This window comes from Uloborus diversus, chromosome 2 (genome assembly GCF_026930045.1).
Source record: "Uloborus diversus isolate 005 chromosome 2, Udiv.v.3.1, whole genome shotgun sequence".
NCBI lineage: Eukaryota > Metazoa > Arthropoda > Arachnida > Araneae > Uloboridae > Uloborus > Uloborus diversus.
In genome coordinates this window covers 46,794,786-46,813,327 of record NC_072732.1, presented here as the reverse complement: position 1 = coordinate 46,813,327, position 18,542 = coordinate 46,794,786, and the positions used below count along the sequence as shown (strand labels likewise).

Genomic DNA, 18,542 nt, shown 5'->3' with positions numbered 1-18,542 from the left:
TAAAATGCATTCTGCAAAAACGTTCGAAATTTTTTTTTTTTTTCAATATTACATTTTAATTCAAAAGGATGCACAACACTATTCGTTCGATGATTCAGTAAACTCTTAAAATTAATATGCCATAATTATGCCATTGAAAAGTTCTAGGAGTTTCTTATGTCGATAACTAGTATATCTGCAGAATACAAGAATTCGATGAAACTATCAACTTGCATAAGGTTAATTTTTTAAAAGAGAGATATTTACGATTTAATTACCCCCCAAAATGATGTTATTAAGTTTGTAAAAGCAGTTTTTTTTATTTGTTTATTTTTTTGCACATTCAAATTGAGTTAACTGAACTGAATCCTTCCATTCAATTTCTTACACAAATATAGAAAAAAAGTTTAAAAAAGAACCATAATGCAACCCAAAAAAGTTTCCTAAAAAGTGTAAAAGTAATATAAGAGCAAGAGATTAATTACAAAAGGTTTTTTATATGCATTCATTGCTTGTTATTCGATGGTTACGTTAGTCACGTTACGTTAGTCACACACAGTTTTTCGCAAAAGTACCATTAAGGGCCAAAAAAGCTTCATCTGTAATAAATCTGTAGTACATTTAAAAAAATAGATTGTTTGACTCTTACAAATATATCGGCCAATTTTAAATGCCTGCGTAAGTTTCAGAAAAATTTGCCTCGTAACATAAGCATTGTTTCTCAGGGTTGCAAAAATTTTACGTTAGTCACGATGCCTTTTTTGGTGAAAAACACCTGCCAGCACTTATTTTGCTTCAAATTCTTGGTAGAAATGTAAAATAGTCACCTTGTACATTTTAAATCTGCATATTAAACCAAAACACATTTATTTTTACTCCCGGTGTAAGTAAAAAGAGTTTGAAAATCTGCTGCGAATTTTACGTTAGTCACTATGGAATGACCCTGTAGTAATAAAGAAATAATTGTATTTTAGATCAAAAAGTATGTTATTGCATGACACAACGAAATCTATGAAAACCTACCTTAAAGGACACTCCGAAATAGCGAACATATCTTGTATAGGTTTATCCATATTATTCACTCTGGATAGCTTATACTTCGAATAACGCGCGCGGACAGTTATTTTAACAAAATAATTATTTTTCAATTGCTGTACTAGAATTCTTGACCAAAAAACTCATAATAAGTTCCACATTAGGAGGTATTGTTTGGTTTTTCAAATGCTCTAATTTAGAAAAGAGTTGACCAAATTCTATAAAGTTGTGCTCTAATTTATCTAAGTCAAATATTTATACAAGTTCATTTAATTATAAGAGCAACATTAAAATTAAAAATATGTATATTGTATGACTAACAAAAATTTTTTGTTTAGAAAAATTCTTCTGAACGGGAAGAAAAGAAAAGAAAAAAGATTAAATAAATATAATTTTTCTATTGCTACATTTTTTATTTATGGTTTGCCAAATTCAACTTTTTCTTAAAAATCATAATCTCATTTTCTAACTAATTTATTGGAAATACTTTCTATTCTACTAAAGTTATTACCAGTACGTTATAAATAATCCAACTACACACTATGAGTATATATATTTTTTTATTTTATTCAAAACAAAAATGTTGTCCAGGAGAAGGACAGCAAAAATGCTACATGCCCATTTTTGAACTTCAAAATTTTAGTAAGAACGGCAGACAAATCATATTAACAAAATAATCGAGGAATTCTAAAAAATGGTAATAATAAATAGTGTTGTAGTACAGCAGTTTAAAAATTCCATTTTTTTAATCTATAATAATTGAACTCATTCCTAGGTAAGGAGAATGACATGAAAAGAGGGGATAAACTTTAAAATGATGTACACCCAAACCTGTTTTTGTACGGCAGATAGGGACCGCATAAAAAATAGTATTAAAAAAATCGCTCAAAATTACACTATTAAGCACTCCTTTTAAAGATAGGTTAGTCAATTGTCCCAATTTGTGTGAAATTTACCAAGATCCCAGAAAAAATAAGTAAATAAATAAATAATAATGCACAAAAAAGACCGCACCAAAATGGGTTCGGGTGTACCTTGATTATTTAAATACCTCAATGTATTTGACAGATATTGTTTTACACCTTTAAGTGTGCGTAATTCAGTACTACAAATTAAATTTGTGTAATGTTGATTTACAATTTTAAACTTATTTTAAGTTCATTTGAGAAACGGATTGGGACACGCCAAAAGTGTGACTTTCTGGTTATTCAAAACATTTTGTTGGATAAAATAAATGAGTTTTTGTTTTAATAAAAATGAAATAACATCGAAAACTTATTTCTAACTGTTAATTTTTTTTTTCAATAAAAACAATTCTAGGTCAAGCAATCTTTCTGTTAAGCTCCTCGGACATAATATTGTTATGTCTTTAGAGAATCATAAATATGCATTTTAAATTGCAGTCAGCTGCTTGAATGATTGAATTTATTCAACAGTTCAATGTGAGTGATACCATTTCAAAAAGTTCTTTTTTCGTCTACTTTTACGCATAAAAGAAGCAGCGCATCGAAGCGTTAATACATTGAAGCCTTAAAGAATCGGTTTGAAAAACTAGCCCTGAATCGTCCTATCCTTCAACATAACAGCAATTTCGCTAGAAAAAAATGTAGGTGATGGTTGCCCAAAGCGGGTAGGTTAACAAAGAACGACCGAAAATGATAGTTTTTGGCTTTTTATCGCAACAATTTCGGTTGACACACTCTTAAAAGGGGTCGTAAACTTTAAAATAAAAATTCTTGCATTTTTTCAAATCCAATTTTTATTTATTGTCAAACATAACAAACACTTGAAAAACCCGCTTTTCCCAACCACGGAGCCTAAAGCAGGTAAGCTCAACTAATTGTGATTTGGTACATTTGACAGTAAAATATAAGGTAATGCATGATTGAATTAACTGACTAGAGTCAACTGCGCTATTAAAAAGTTTTTTCAATAAAAAAGTTAGATTTTCAATTTCATTTGGATGGGTATAAGTCAGCACATTTGTTTATAAAACATAAAGAAATAATTTAACAAATCAATAGACTACCGAATTGACATCATAAAATTAACGTTTTAAACGTATACTTATCCTGTTTAAATAGAAAATCTAAATTAGTACATTTGCCAAAAAAATTTAATGAAATCGGGCATACCCGGTTCGCCCTTCCTGCTTCACCCAAAAACACGTTTTTTCTTGAAATAATTATAACCTTAAATTAAAAAAAAAAGATCATCGTAATTGATTGGTGGATGGTGTCAAAACAACGTAATATTATTGACACTAAAAAAACACGCTGGTCTTAGACTAATAACAAGTTACAAACCTTTATTTTTTTTTTTTTTTACTTTTAAGCCTGGTTGCGCCATTCCGCTTTATCGCTGCTTCTCAGGGACTGATTGAACCTCCGGGGAATTCGGTATGCATCTCGGCATGCACATCAACATGCTGCGGCATACGAATGCCTACCCGCTTTGGGCCACCCTCCCCTACATATTGAGATTAAACTGCGGCGCAATACGCTACTATTTTTCAAATTCTATTTTTTATCTCTTATAAAATTAAGTTTCTCCAACATCCTAAATTGCTTATTTTTTTAACATGAACAATTCACATCTTTATGTTTTTCTCGCAGTTCTTAAACCTGAGATTAATTTCAAAATTAATTCATTAACAGGAAAAAAAAAAGGAAAATTTGATGATTCCACAGATTCCATACCTAGTGTAACTTTTCTCCCTTTAAAAGGCACGATGGACCACATCCTTCCCAATTTACAATGTAATGGCGGCATCAGTTTCAATTGTAAAATTGGGTCATGTTATTTCAAAATGTTTCATCACAACTGAAAAATATCTAGTACTCCAAATGAAATGTATGTCTCTAATATAAATGATTTAAAGAAACGCTTTGTTTAATACAGCACAGGCTTTTGTTTAAGATTTTAAATATGAATTTTATTTTGGGCTTCATGTTATTTAACGCTACAAAATATTTACTTTAATGATATTTCAGCGAGCAAAATAGAAAACTATTTGCAACACTTTTCAGCAAACGAGGAACACAGAGTTTTATGCTTTAAATATAGAACAGGTATGAAAATATTTACGCTGCATCAATTTCTTCGCAAGAAATATTTTTCGTTTCTAAGACAGAAATTCGAGTTTTCTCTAAGAAAAAATTATGTTAGATTGCATATAAAAACTTTTTAAAGACGAGTTTTTTGGGAGAATTGCCCAAATGCTTCGGATTGTTTCCTTTGAGTTTAACATTGCATAAAAAATGAGTTTTAACTTGATGTTTACAAAATTTCAGATTAAGCAAAGCTTAAAAATTTTCTTAAATTTTTAAAAAAGTAGAAAGGTTGTTTTTGTAGTTTTTTTTACAAAATAATGTTTGGTTTATCGGGATATTTTTGGGATCGTTTTTTTTTTTTTTTGGTATCCTCCCAGTTTCACCAACACGAAATTCCTTTCTCCCATGTTTTTTAGTTTCAATCATACCTTTTCATACATTTAAGAGGAAATGAAATTTTAAATGCCAGCGAAACTGGGAGTAAACATTTCGTTTGTTAAAAGGTAAATTTTCTGATTTTGATTTATCATGACCTGCATTATTAAACTACTAAATTATTCTTATCAAAAATTAAGTGCGTGATAGTTTAAAATTAAGTGCAAGAAATATTTATGTATAAAGCCCTTTATGTATTGACGGGACTTGAAAGTCTAGTTAAAATTTTTATTTTATAGAGAAGGTAAGTGCGCAAAAAGAGCTTAATAGATTTTTTTCAAATCTCTGCGCTGTATTTCGTTATTTACGAAGGAATAGATGGAAATAGGATCTGGGTTTGTAGGAGGAAAATTCGTGAAATAGTTTATCTGTTACCCCCCTCCCGCCCCCCAAAAAAATGCGTCGTATGCAAAATACTCACACTAAGAAGAAAATCCTGGAAATACCTGATTTCCGAACTTGCTTGTCACACTGACGTGTGCCTAAATTAGGAAAATAGTATGCCATTTACAGTATAACCCTGATTTAACGATTGTCAAGGGACTGGAAAAAGTTATCGTTAAATCAAAGAAATCGTTAAAACGAAAGGGTTATACATTCAATGCAGTCAAATTCGGACCAGTGAAATGTATCATTAAACTAAGGAAATTGTTAAATCGGGTGTCGTTAAATCGAAGTTATATTGTAATCAAATAAGGTGGTTATTCAATATGTATGTACATAACAATAAATACAGTACATCACGCTACAATGTGTGATTACATTTTAAATTAAATTTAGAAAAAATTAATCTCGTTGTTTACAAAAGATAAGGGGATTTTTTTTTTTGCTTATTCTACGTACTCAGTAAGGAACTATTGTACAGTAACTAAACAAGGGAAATTGAATGAACTTCTGAAAATAAACCGACTTCACAAGGGAAGTTTAATTAATTTCTGGAAAAACTGACTTAAACTCATTAAAAAAAAATCACTGTATTTTGGCTTCTTTAGAAGTGCGTTGGGACTTATGACGTTCTATCAGATTTTGCTTCACCAAATATTTTATTTGTTTCAGAAAGTGTTTTTATTCTGCATAACACGTGATGTTTTGGATAATTAAAAGTAGGAGAATGTGGGGCAAAGTGAAATAGCAGGACAAAGAGAAATGGTGAAATAATTACTCTGCTTCTATCGCCACCTATTTGGTAATATTTTAAATATATAGTTACACATTTCGATTAAAGCAGTAAAAAAATACCACCGAAGATTAAAGCATATGATAATACAAGCGATTTTTAAAAATTGATATTCATATTGAAGTATTTTGTTGCAATTCAAAAAATATTTTTATTTATATAAAATGATAAAGTTCTGATAAAGGTATAACATTTAAATATTAATTGAGATCTTCTAATAATCTGTGAAATATTTATTTAGTTAATATTAAGCTTATTGTGTTTTAAATATTTTCTACAATCAGTCAAGTACATAGGGGGCAAAGTGAAATAGTTTATTTTGTTCACTCGCTCATTCATTTCCTAAATCACTTACCTGATCAGTTATTAATTCATTCATTTACATTCCTCCATTTAGTAATCCACTGATATTTATTCATTCATTCACTTATTTTCTTTTTCATTCACTCTTATACTTGTTCATTTATTTTTCTTCATACATTAATTTATTAACTAATTTAATTTTCAGTTTGTTGTTTCAGTATCCTTTCATTTACTGATTAGACCTTTTATTTCTTGATTTATTTGAACAAAAATAGTTTCTATAATTGAGTAGAAAATATTTCATTCGAAAAATATTTCATTTTTCACTTTGTCTTATGAAAAAAAAGTGAAAATTTTCCTTTTTTTTTTTTTTTGAAGGAGAAAATTTACTGCCAAAAATAAAAAATACTGTTTCATATTGAGTTTTATTATAAAATAGAATATTTTTTCTTTATGTACTGTAATTTTCAAAATAAATTTCCAATTTGTTCATTCTGAAAAAGCTGTCTTTAAAACCATTTTACTTTGCCCCACATTCCCATATTTCCGGTAATATTTCATTTACTAACATTTTTTTTTTTTTTTGAGAAAAATAAGAGGTGTGAGGAAAATTCTCACACGCGTTAGTTTTCAGGTCAGTTCTGAAGGGTTCACACATTAGGGCTTGATTTGCGAGAGCCCTGGATTCAGTGGTGACGAATGTGGTATTGATGAATCAGATGTGATTTCGTCCACATACCTAGTCGAAAACGACAGGGAAGAAGTATCTACATTGCTTAAAGGGGCCAAAATATTCATTTGATGTAAGAAGAGTAATTAAAATATGTGCTATAGCAGGGTACAACAAATCCCGAGCGACGAAAAAAAAAAAAAAAAAAAACCGCGGTGACTAGTTCTTAAGCAAATCGAGCAAAAATTTCTCGTAGACTGAGAGAAATAATTTGGCAGGCGATAAAACATTTCTTATGCATCCTAAGATTTTAAGGTTTTTGTCAGAATCTGACTGTTAGCACAATCAAGATGAGTTTCAAATGCGTTTATTCTAGCTTTTTTTATGTAAAAAAGTTCATTTCCATAAAGCAGATTTATTTACTTCTATTTAGTGGCCAATTTGTTAGTTTGAGTGACAGAACCCTTCACGAAGAGTGTTTCAAATGCAGTACATGTGGTGCATCCTTGAAAAACATAGGTATGTATTAGTTATCAAACCTATTACCAAGCGATCTGTTTTCGATTTTTGAGGTATCGTAATGTACTTTATATTTTCACAGCAATATTTTTCATGAAAACATTTTGAAATTTAGGTTTTCACAATATAAATAACAAGCTCTACTGTGAAATGCACGCCAGGCTGGCAGCACGAGTAATAGCAGGGAGTGCTACTGGAGTACCAGCTGCACCAGCTGCACCCGCAGCTTCATCGTAAGTCCACTTTTCCTTCCCTTAAGAGCAACTTGTGGTCTTAGTTAAATTAAAAAAAAAATCACTTAGATAAAGAAATTACTCAAATTTTTATAACAAATTAATCTCAAATTTACATCGAATGCCCGTCTCAACCACGAATGGCATCTCAACCACGAATTTCCGACTCTTAACTCTTTAACGGGATATGATTTATCAGCTTTATTATGTGCGTCATGCTCTTTCATGTCTCAACATTACATGCATTTTTTACACATCTATTTTACATGCATTTTCGTACGCATTTTTTAGTAAACAAAGGGACGTGACCCACAAAAAGTCATAACTTCGCCATTTTCCACCGATTCATTTTTTTAACGGTTCAGCTAAAGGCCTAGTTGTTAGAAATATAATAAATGAAAAACCGTTTGTTTGACCAATTTTTACTTATCTGAAAGCCCATTATCTCCTTAATCGAGCAAATTAAGGATAACCACGCGTATAGTAGACCAGTGTGTAGAAAATGGTTACCATATTTAGCAAATATTAGTCATTTTTTCCCTTTTTTTATACATAGAGCACGCTTTGAAAATTAAAAGAACCCCAAAACAGCAATCATTACTTCATCTTAAAAATTTTTTTGAGAAAAAATACGGAGATTGTGTTATAAATATTCAAGTGTGGTTATGCAATTGAAGTTTAAAAAATTTTTAAAAGGTGGTGCAGTTCTCCCACGTCAGTAGTCTTTAGTTTAAATTTAAGTAGTGTCTTGGCTATTTTCAAAACTTTTCATCAGCGACAGCCCTAATCGGAGAGATGGAAATAGAAAACACTAAGAGTCAAAGTTCTCCAATTGGGTTTAATTATTGATAGTGGTTGACTTAGTGTATTATTGTATCTTTTTAAAACTTCTTCTTTTTAAACTGTTCATTTCTGTTTTCTGTCATAATCGAAACCGTTAAAATATTGTTTAGTTTTATTTTATTATTTTTTTAATATTAAGCATACTCTTGCCTAAAATTCTAAAGCATTCCACTTTGAGGGGGGGAAATTCTGGTCACCACAATTATAAGGCAAAAAATGTATGTAAGACAACTAATATTTAAATTCATAGCTTAATTTCTAACAAAAGACGTGCATGAGCTGTATAGTCCCCAGCTTATATTTTTGCACGTAAATAGGCTGAATTTTGTACAAAATGTTAAAGTTTGCGTCAAATTGAGAAAACTTGCTAGAGCTCAGCTCCTGTGAGCTCCAGCTCCCATGCATATTAAACCCTGATTCATTTTTCTTATGAACATGCGTTATGCTGAGACGGTTATTCTGGAAGTTGTGTGCATATTGAGATAGCTGATAGCACAATTTATCTAAAATTTAGAAGTACTGACGGCTGTTCTGTTTTAGTTCCGAACTAATAGCTAAGTATACATTTTATAATTATCTATTACATTTTATAGACACGGCCACTGATTTTGACTTCGAGGACATTTGAGTTTTAACGGTCAGTTGTGCCTCTATACAGCACCATTCTCGATGTTCAACTTTTGGGGATTAAACAAGCCTGAATATCCAAGATCTTGTGGTTCGGCTTTCTGATAGACATGTTATATGCTTTCAATGGTATCTCTCGTATGTTGGTTTTATCGGAAATGAGAGAGCCGATTACCTCGTCAAGACTGCCTCTAGACTTCGCACAATAACAGTAGCTTAACTTTTTCAGAAAATCTAATCGATCAAAAGATGAAGTTGAATGCTATTTGGCAGGTAGGTTCCACCTGATGATTTAGGGTATTTTAGTTAAAGACTTTGAAGGTCCCACCAGCTCAACATCCGTAGCAGACGCCAGACGGTTCTCTCATGCTCTTTGAGGGGCTATATCAAATCCCTTACTTTCCAACATTGAGGGAAGGGGGCAGTTTCCATTCTGTCGTGGGTGCAGGGACGATCATACCTCTCCCAATTACATACTCAAGTGCTCAAATTTAGCCATTCTTGAAATTCAAAAATTCCCGAATTTATTTCTGGACTTTTTGGAAATTTTTGACTTTGTGGATATGGTGTAGTAAGTTTCATCATCTATTATAAGTAACAAGAAGAACACGCATTTCTGAAGCGGATTCAAGAAAAAATGGCAACGATTTATTAAGGCTAATAATTATAAAATTTTTAACATTGCTAGTTTAAGAATGCTAGTACGAATTGATTCTTAACAAAAACAATGCATTGCATACTATCTTCATGTAACAAGACTACTAAGCTTTACCATTTTTTTTTCTTTTGTAGATATGTACCACCACCACTTCCCAAATCCACGCAAGCACCTCCAGCTGTTGCTCCAAAAGTAGCTGCTGCTCCAAAACCAGCCGTCGCTCCACCAGTTGCTCCATCATTTACTCCATCAAGTGCCCCATCGTTGACGCCACAACCACCCACAGTCCCTTCTTTACCACCGTCCAACGTACCACAAACAGTGCCAACCCCATTCGGACAAAATCTGGCCAACCTTCCCCTTACCCCGAGTTCATCCGGTGGTCTGGCTTTCAGGAGTATTTCACCTCAACCTTTTAAAGTGAGTAAAAGATTTTAATGCACTCTGAAAACTGTCATGAAAAAGGGAATAGCAGAAATGTCAAAACTAATCAGCGGGCCCAGAGATTGGAATAGATGTAATGTAAGGGAGAAAAGAATGGAAATATTTTTGTTGCCAGTGTTCAGTAGTTATAATTCCATAAAAAGCCATTTTTTAAAAACAGTGGCCGTTTTTTTTTTTAAACTCAAAGTAAAAGATGATACCTTTTTTAAATTTCTTTAAGTTTATAGACATTAACACATAAATTAATGAAAGAAATACAGTGAACTCTCTCTGTTTTGAACACTCAAAGGACCGAATAAAAGTGTTCAGATTATGGAGGTGTTCATTTTAGAGGGAGACTGGATAATGCATATGTATTCGCCGGACCATCGAAATGTGTTCAGATTATTGGGATGTTCACATTAGAGTGTTCAGATAGAGGAAGTTATATTTTTTGCAAATTAAATCATAAAGACTGGTTCTTGATTTTGGTCGAAAATATTTTACCAGTTGCTTATAGTCTTTTGTATATTTATAGGTCATTAATTTACTTTTTGATGTGGTGATCGACGGATTTTTTAATCGCCATTGCTTTCATTTAATTGCATTGTGACAGGTTCCGACCGTTAATTTTGCCCTTATTTTCCCCTCCATCTTGTTTAACTAGATCAATTTTCTTTAGAATCAGTGAAGCGAATGCTATTGTTTCTGCAAGTATATAATTCTTTGCTGCAAAATATAGTTAAAGGCAGAAAAAAAAAGATTCGAATCTTAATTCTCGGCCATCTGATCTATATATATAAAAGAAACTCGTGTTAGTTACACTATTTATAACTCAAGAACAGCTGAACCGATTTAACTGAAAATTGTTGGAGAGTTAGCTTAGACCCCGGAGACGGACATATGATACTTTTTATCCCTTTCGACCGCGTTCCCGAAATAGTTGTAATTGTTAATTACATGTTTAATTTATTGTTTAGTTCTATGAATTCCGAAAAGATGGTGGGGTAAGTTAACTCGAGATTGCGCAGGCCGACAGTGTCGATAGCTACGCTATTGTGGGACTGTTGTGGTCAGCAAACTGATTTTTAAATGCGTTTTTTTTTTCGGTATTCAGGTACATAAATTGATTATGTAGGATTTTTCTATTGAGTTTTGTTTTCCTTATTTCTACAATGTTTGCTTTTTTTTTCTTATAGTTAAAGTTACTAATCTAAGTAAATAATTTCATTTGTCATATTATTCCAATTGCAAAAGAAAACCTATTTTACTCGATAAAGGGCAGGGTTACGGTAGCGTGGTTGCTTGGCGTGTCAAGCGATGAACTACACAGTTGAAGGATTATTTTGAGTTTTAAAGTTAATAATGTTAATCTTTTTATGTGTTTTGGCGAATAGTTTTAAATTTCAAAGAGGATTTATAGGTTTTTGAAATATGTACGCATTTTAATTGAAGAAAAATAATCATTTCACCTTAGAAGGGATGGAAGGGATCGTAGATTTTTTTTATTCAACAGACTTCCTTCAAATTCTTAGCACGGGCATGCCGTGAGAGTACTGCTAGTTACTTTTTAAAATCTACGAACCATATCACACAAAGTATTTATGATATTACTTGATACTTTACGCTCACTTCTTCCTCATTCTTTGTCATGATTAATTTTAGTACCGTTTCTTAGTAATTTCAACTTTGTTTCTACCGCTGTTAGAGGCGAAAGTTTAAGATACAATTATCCATGTTAAACAGATATAAATGTACAATGCATCTTTAATACAGTGTTTAAATGCTATGAAACAGATAATCTGCGCAACGCCAAATTCGCTTCTCCTTTCTTTTTATACAGATTTATAGAGTGCTATTTTAGCTGCATTGTCATTTTTATATTCATGGGGGAAATTTAAGTATTAACTAATTATCTTACTTGGTAATATTTTTCGCATTTTTTCTTGACGTTTTCTTCGCTAATTATGCGTGGAATTAAGATTTTTCACAGGCTATCAGACAGAAAAGCAATCATTTTCGCCTGCGTAAATCGATTTCCCTTAGAATACGTTTAATTAATTGCTATTTTTAAACAAGAAGAATTACATTGCTTAATGCTTCTTCAAGCACGATATTTATTAAAACCAACGCTAAAAAGATGCATTTTATTCTTCCATAGCTCATATTTGTTAGTTGATTCCACTATTAATGTTTTTGAGAATAGTAAATAAATGACAAAACTGTTTTACAGTAATAATACGCTTAGCACTTATCGATCAATATGTATATATGTATATGTTTTGTGTAAATAGGGCCCATAACAATTATACATACTTCAATTATTATATTACCAAAAAATTGATTTTTTTCCCATCTCATTAGAAAAGTTTACCTTTGCAAAGAGCAAATGTATGATAACACCAATGTTGTTACACAACAGCACAAAAAGTGAAACATATTATTTAAACTCTCTTCGTGGTTTGCAAGCAGTGCTGCTCAATCGAAGGGAATGAATCCCAGTCCTGGAATTTTAAAACCACCAACGCCCCCTCCCCCCAACGACTCGTTCTTCTCAAAATCAGTCCGACTCAGACCTCCACCGACCTTGAAAAGCAGCAAACTCGGAGGGAAAATTGCCATCTCCAATTTCGACATTCCGGAATTTTATAGCATTCTACTCCAAGACTCTGAAGCAATAATTACAACGAACGATTCTTCAATGCAGGATAGTTTTTGAGACTCTACTAAGAAATAGCAGCTAAGAAAGGAGCCAAGTAATCTTTTGCGGGAACAGCTATACTTATAATCCAAGGCTCAAACTTTTTTCGTGTTCAACGAAACTTTCTCTACTGCTCCTTTTCACCACATGCAGTAAGCTTCACGTAGGCAGTAAAGCTTTTGGAGGGTACTCATTGTTAATATTATTGGGAAAATATAGTTAGTTTTAGTTTTTTTTTATGTTCAAAACAGGAAAATTTCTAAGTTTCGTAGAAGAAAAATACATATCCCCTGACTACGTCCCTGTACGCAGGGCTCCTTTCAACCCTGTAACAAATGAAATCAGTATTTTTGCAGTTTCTGTGCTTTAATAGTGTAAGCTTTATCATTTACCGTGTCTTTAAGTTTTGTTGATACCTACAGTAAATAACAATTTTTCTTTTCTTTTTTCTTTTCAGAGGATTTCTGGAGAATTCCATAAAGTAGTTGCCCCTTCTAGCCCTACTCCGGGGTCTACTTCTTCTGCTCCTCTTGCATATGCTTCGGGTCCTTTGCCATTTGAAATGAAACCTTACATGCCACCTGACACTGTAAGAAAAACGTAAACTTTATACGCATAGTAATTTCGTTATAATTTCTTACGCGATGCTTCGGGTCCTTTACCATTTGAACTGATCTTATATGCCATGAATAGGGCTGGGCGATATCAGAATTTTAATACCGCGATATATCGCTCTCCAAAGATCGATATTTTCGATATATCGGTATATTTAGGTCGATAAATTCAATATTTTATGGGAGGGAGGCGGTGGGAAGGCATATAAATGCAATACCTATTACATAAATATCTGCATTAGAAAAAAGCCATCGGCCCTCTTGTGCAGGGGTACGAGGAGTGGGTCATGAGAGGCAGATTATAACGCAGAAACTTTAGGAGAAATTGTTGTAGAAGAATTTAAGTCTTTTTATTAGTGGGTCGCAATTCTTGGGGGAAAAGAGGGGCAGACTAAAATTGAAGGGTGGGAACGCCTGTTACATTATCTGCATAATAATATCTGCAACAGAAAAACATCCTCGGACATCTTGATAAGTAAATATTCCATAGATTTATTCGAATGATAATAGCTAAAAGAGGCGTGCCCATTGGGGGGGGGGCATGATGCTGAATATAACATTGAAATTATCAAAGAAGTTATTTTAAAAGGTGTTCATTCTCTTCAATAGAAGGTCCTGTTTTGGGAAAAGTGCGATAAATTTGAAGGTGCCATCCTACTTGGGGGGGGAGCAATTATAGCTATATCATTTGTTTATTAACATCTACAATAGCGAAAAGCCCTCGAACATCTTGGAAGGTAAATATTTTAGCAATTTATGCGATTAGTAATACCAAAAGCAGGGGGCCCCTTGTAGGGGAAGGTAGGGGACCATGAGGCAGACAATGCCATTGCAATTTTTTGGGAAGTTTTTTATAAAGATTTTAATCTCTATCATACAGTGGTTCCCAACCTTTTTCACGCCGCGACCTCTTTTTTACCAACTTAACAACTTGCGACTCCCCCCCCCCCCATGTGTCCTTTCCGGAGAAGCTCAGGTCACAAAAATCTTACATAGTTTTAGTGTCTCTAACTTTCATTGAAGTGAACGAAGTCATTTTCTTTAAACAAGGCTGTCGCGAGATCAAAAAAATAGGGGGATGGTGTTAGCACCGCTGCTTATTTTTTTTTCAAACACATGTATAGCAAGAGAGAGTGAGAGGCCAGATTTCGGTTGCGGGCGGGCATGGGGAGGAGGGGGTGTCATTACTAGCATATGAGCAATCAAATTAAGGGAATTGCGTTATATAAGCGGAGAAAGAGAGTTAACAATATCAATCTACAGTCGTATTTGCGAGGATCCTACCTCAAAAAATGTTCGAAATTGCAGTTCTAAAATTGCAGTTTACAAGATCTCTGGTGATGCGAAAGCATGATTTGGTATCCGGAGAAGCTGAGGCCATAAAACTCTGATATAGTCTTCGTGTTTCCAACTTTCATTTTAGCAAATGAAAGCATTATCTCTTAACAAGGACGTCAAAATATCAAAATATCAAAAAAAAAGAAAAAATGGGGGAAGAGCATTTGTCAGCTACAACAAAACGTATTTATCAAACTTATGTACACTGTACAGTAAGGGAGAGAGAGGGGGAGGACAGTCCAGATCTCTGCTTGGAGAGGGGCGGGGTTCATTATTAGCATACGCGCAGTCAAATTGGAAGAATTACGTTATAAGCGGAGAAAAAGAATTAACAATATGAACCTACAGTCGTAAGTATAACATTCACGAAAGTCCTCATTCGGGAAATGTTCGAAATTATAGTTCTAAAATTACAGTTTGCACGACAACTGATGATGTTAGGAAGAAAAGACGTTCAGGGACTTTTATGAATTTTTCTGTCTCATACGTTTGATAAATATGAACTCTGAGGCTCTGCCTTTGAAAATTCTTGAAAATGAAGCTCTAACAAGGAAGTTTTAGACGATATTTAACGATAGGGGAGGAGGCAGGGCCCAGTTTCCAAATAGGCAAAATAAGGTACCTGCCTAGGGTGGCGAAATTTTCAGGGGTGGCAAACTTTGCTAGGTACTTTTTTTTTACATTATTACTCTTGAAGAGAACTACTAGCATTCTTTCATTTTCCATAGTGACATCCTTTTTTCGTAATTAAATAATGTTTACTTTTACTCATGTTGTGAAAATTAAACATTTTTCAAGCATGGTAATTAGAATAACGCAAAACAATAAGTGTGAAGACGAAGAGCGGTGTCGATTGAAGAAAAGCAAGTGCCATTGCATTTGATTAGAAGCTGCAACAAGATTTGAGTTTGACTAAGTGACTAAGATATTTAGTGCCATAGTAAAGTTTATTCAATTTTGGTTTCTTCAGTGATTGACGTATATTTTCCCTTCCACATTATTATTATCATTTAATAACTTTTCTATTAATTGTATTAAGTTTAGGCGGCAAATGAAAATGAGTGACGAGCGAAAAAATGATTTTAAATGAAGAAAACATGCTTAGTTAAAAACTGATGAACAAATAGAAGTCTTCAAAAAGTTTTTAAAAAGTGACAAATTTTTCAAATGAGCAGTTTTTAAAAGCAAAATCTTTGGACTTTTTGGAATGTGATTCAGTAACAATTTTCAAGTGAAATACCATCGAGCAATGAGGTGGGGTAAGAAACGTAAAGTGAGTGTACGTAATAACACAGCGGAAATTATTTAAATCGTTGATTTATAGATGAAAACAATTCTCAATTTGCCGAATGATAAAATACGAGCATGCACGAATATCATACGTTCGTAACACCTAATAGTGAGGAACGTTAAGCATCATTAAAAAACAATTTTGAAAAAGAAAAAGGAATCTCAACGTTGGAATCTTGTCTCCAAATTTTCCAAATATTTTTTGGGAGGTCAAAATTTAAAGAACACTATTTTTTGCATTTTTTCTTAAACCACGAAAATTTTGCATCATTTGTCGTTAAAGTTGTGGGAGTCCTCTTTTTTTGAAGGGGGGGGGGGACGTTGACCTATATCTATGCATATCAGGATCTGCAACTGATAAAAGCCCTTGGACATCTTGATAAGTAATACTCCAGTAATTTTTTCTAAGAATATTCGCTACAGCGACCCTCCCCCCGCTCATGTGGTGAGGGGGTCAAAGCACAGATCAAATTGATGAAATTTTTACAAATGGTGCTTGAAAATTTTCAAGTCTTTATGAAAGAGATCGATGAATCGCATGTTTAGGGGGGGGGGTGTCGTGTAAACTTTTGAGGGGACGGGGCAACATCCATATTTAAATTAACTGCACATTATTATTATTTTTTTTCCTTACATAATTTGCAAAAACTATACAAGTTCTGAAATGCAAGTTCATTTTCGGTTTTCTACGAGAATCGATGTTTTCCACAAAACCGGAAATCCTAATGTATGCTGCTCTAATTCCGCAACCTATGCTTAATATGTCATATAAAATAAACTATCGTATTTTGAATAACAAAGATATAACTCCGCTAGTTTCGATACCATTTCGAAAGAAAACGCAATCGGTATTTCCTTGAAAGCAAACTCGCAATCGTCGTAATCGAAAGACATGCAAACAGCTTTACTTCTCGAACTCCGTAACTAACCTACAATGTCGGAAGATCTCAGATATGCGGAGTTATTCATTCAATCGAACGAATTCTGTCTCTTGAATTCTATCTGAATTTCTGAATGCAACATGTGAATTCTCTTACGACAACCCTGGTTTCAAGGTTTCAACTCGGCGCGGTGCTGCATTTTTTTTTTTTTTTTTTTTTAATACTGAAAAGCACGAAAATTCTTGAAAATATTGCTCGTAATCAGAACAACGGAAAAATACATGAAAATCCGTAACTTCTGAGAAATCTGAAAGAGTGGGCAGGTATGATCATTAAGCAGAAAGAATTATGAATAAATATGTATTTTTAAGTCATTATTTCAATTAGTTCTTTATATCAGACAGATTCAAATCTGAATATCGTTACCGCGGTAATGAATATATATCGATATATTACGGTACATCGGTATATCGCCCAACCTTAGCCACGTGACATTGCAAGAAAAGAGTAAACTTTTTACGCTCGTATTAATTTCTTACGAAGTAATGCTTCGGGTCTTTTAGCATTTGAAATGAAACTTTATATGCTATCTGTCACTACGAAAAAAAGTAAATTTTATACGCACAGTAGCTTACAAAGTGATACTTTGGGTCCTTTACCCTTTGAATGGAAACATTTTATGCCCCCTGACACTGTTAGAAAAAAGTAAACTTTATACACATAGTAGTTTCGTAATTAATATCTTGCTTAATGATTCTTCGGATCCTTTACCGTTTGAAATGAATAAATGCCATCTGACACTGTAGTAAGGAAGTAAACTGTATACGCAAAAGTAGTTTCGTAATATTTTTTTACGAAAGTGATGCTTCGGGTCCTTTACGATTTAAACTGAAATCTTATAAGCCACCAGATACTGTAAGGAAAAAGTAAGCTGTTTTCGCACAATAGTTTCGTTATAATTTCTTACGTAGTGATGCGTTCGATTATTATACGTTAATTTCACCTTGCAGGTGTTTAAAACAGTATCAGTTTATATGCTAAAATGCTGTTTAATACATACACAAATTTAGAGAAACATCATTATAACAAGGTAAATGCAATCTGAGAACTTATTGTTTAAAGTAGATAAATGATGCTAGTGTTGGAGCAAATCTAACCTGAGAGACCCTAATCACAGCATTACGACACTGCCGGGTTAGGTTTGATTCAACTATAGATTAAATTGACAATGGAAACTTATTTACTCTCACGCGAATAGAAATGTTGAAATACCTACTTGCTTTAGAGCAACTGTTTCAGCATTTGCTCCACAAATCATCTATGAGTTCATGACAAATTAATGAATGCATATATATACTTCATTGGATGTCGTGCAAATTAATTAATTGCCTGTTGTATGATCTTTGATAAAACAATAGCGTTGTTCTAACTTTTGGTATATCAGGGGATAAATAGTTTATGCGAAAGATTAATGATAACTCCGTCATTCAGGGAAAACATGGATTTTTAAACGAAAATCATAGAAAGTTAAAAAAAAAGTACCCTTTAAAAAATACACATATATTTAAAAAATCATATGAATAGCGATCAATTTATTACACACACACACACCGTTTCATGGGTTCCCAAACTTTTCCGATTCGTGGCATCCTTTAATGTGTTAGATTTTTTTTAATTACACCATAGTCTATATCTATTATGTGCACAGATTGAGACCATGGACATTGGACACCTAGAGCCATCCTTCCGCTCTCCGTGCGGCA

The 18,542-nt window shown here is 33.0% G+C and overlaps 1 protein-coding gene across 1 annotated transcript in view; it reads left to right on the top strand.

Moving 5' to 3' along the window:
* The window catches only part of LOC129235110 (PDZ and LIM domain protein Zasp-like), a 111,533-nt gene that overhangs the window by 67,777 nt on the left and 25,214 nt on the right, over nucleotides 1-18,542 (top strand). Inside the window, exons 5-8 of the mRNA XM_054868798.1 lie at nucleotides 7,086-7,171; nucleotides 7,287-7,404; nucleotides 9,667-9,952; nucleotides 13,114-13,245. Of these exons, the coding sequence (XP_054724773.1) occupies nucleotides 7,086-7,171; nucleotides 7,287-7,404; nucleotides 9,667-9,952; nucleotides 13,114-13,245 (622 nt within the window). The remainder of the gene's footprint in view (nucleotides 1-7,085; nucleotides 7,172-7,286; nucleotides 7,405-9,666; nucleotides 9,953-13,113; nucleotides 13,246-18,542) is intronic.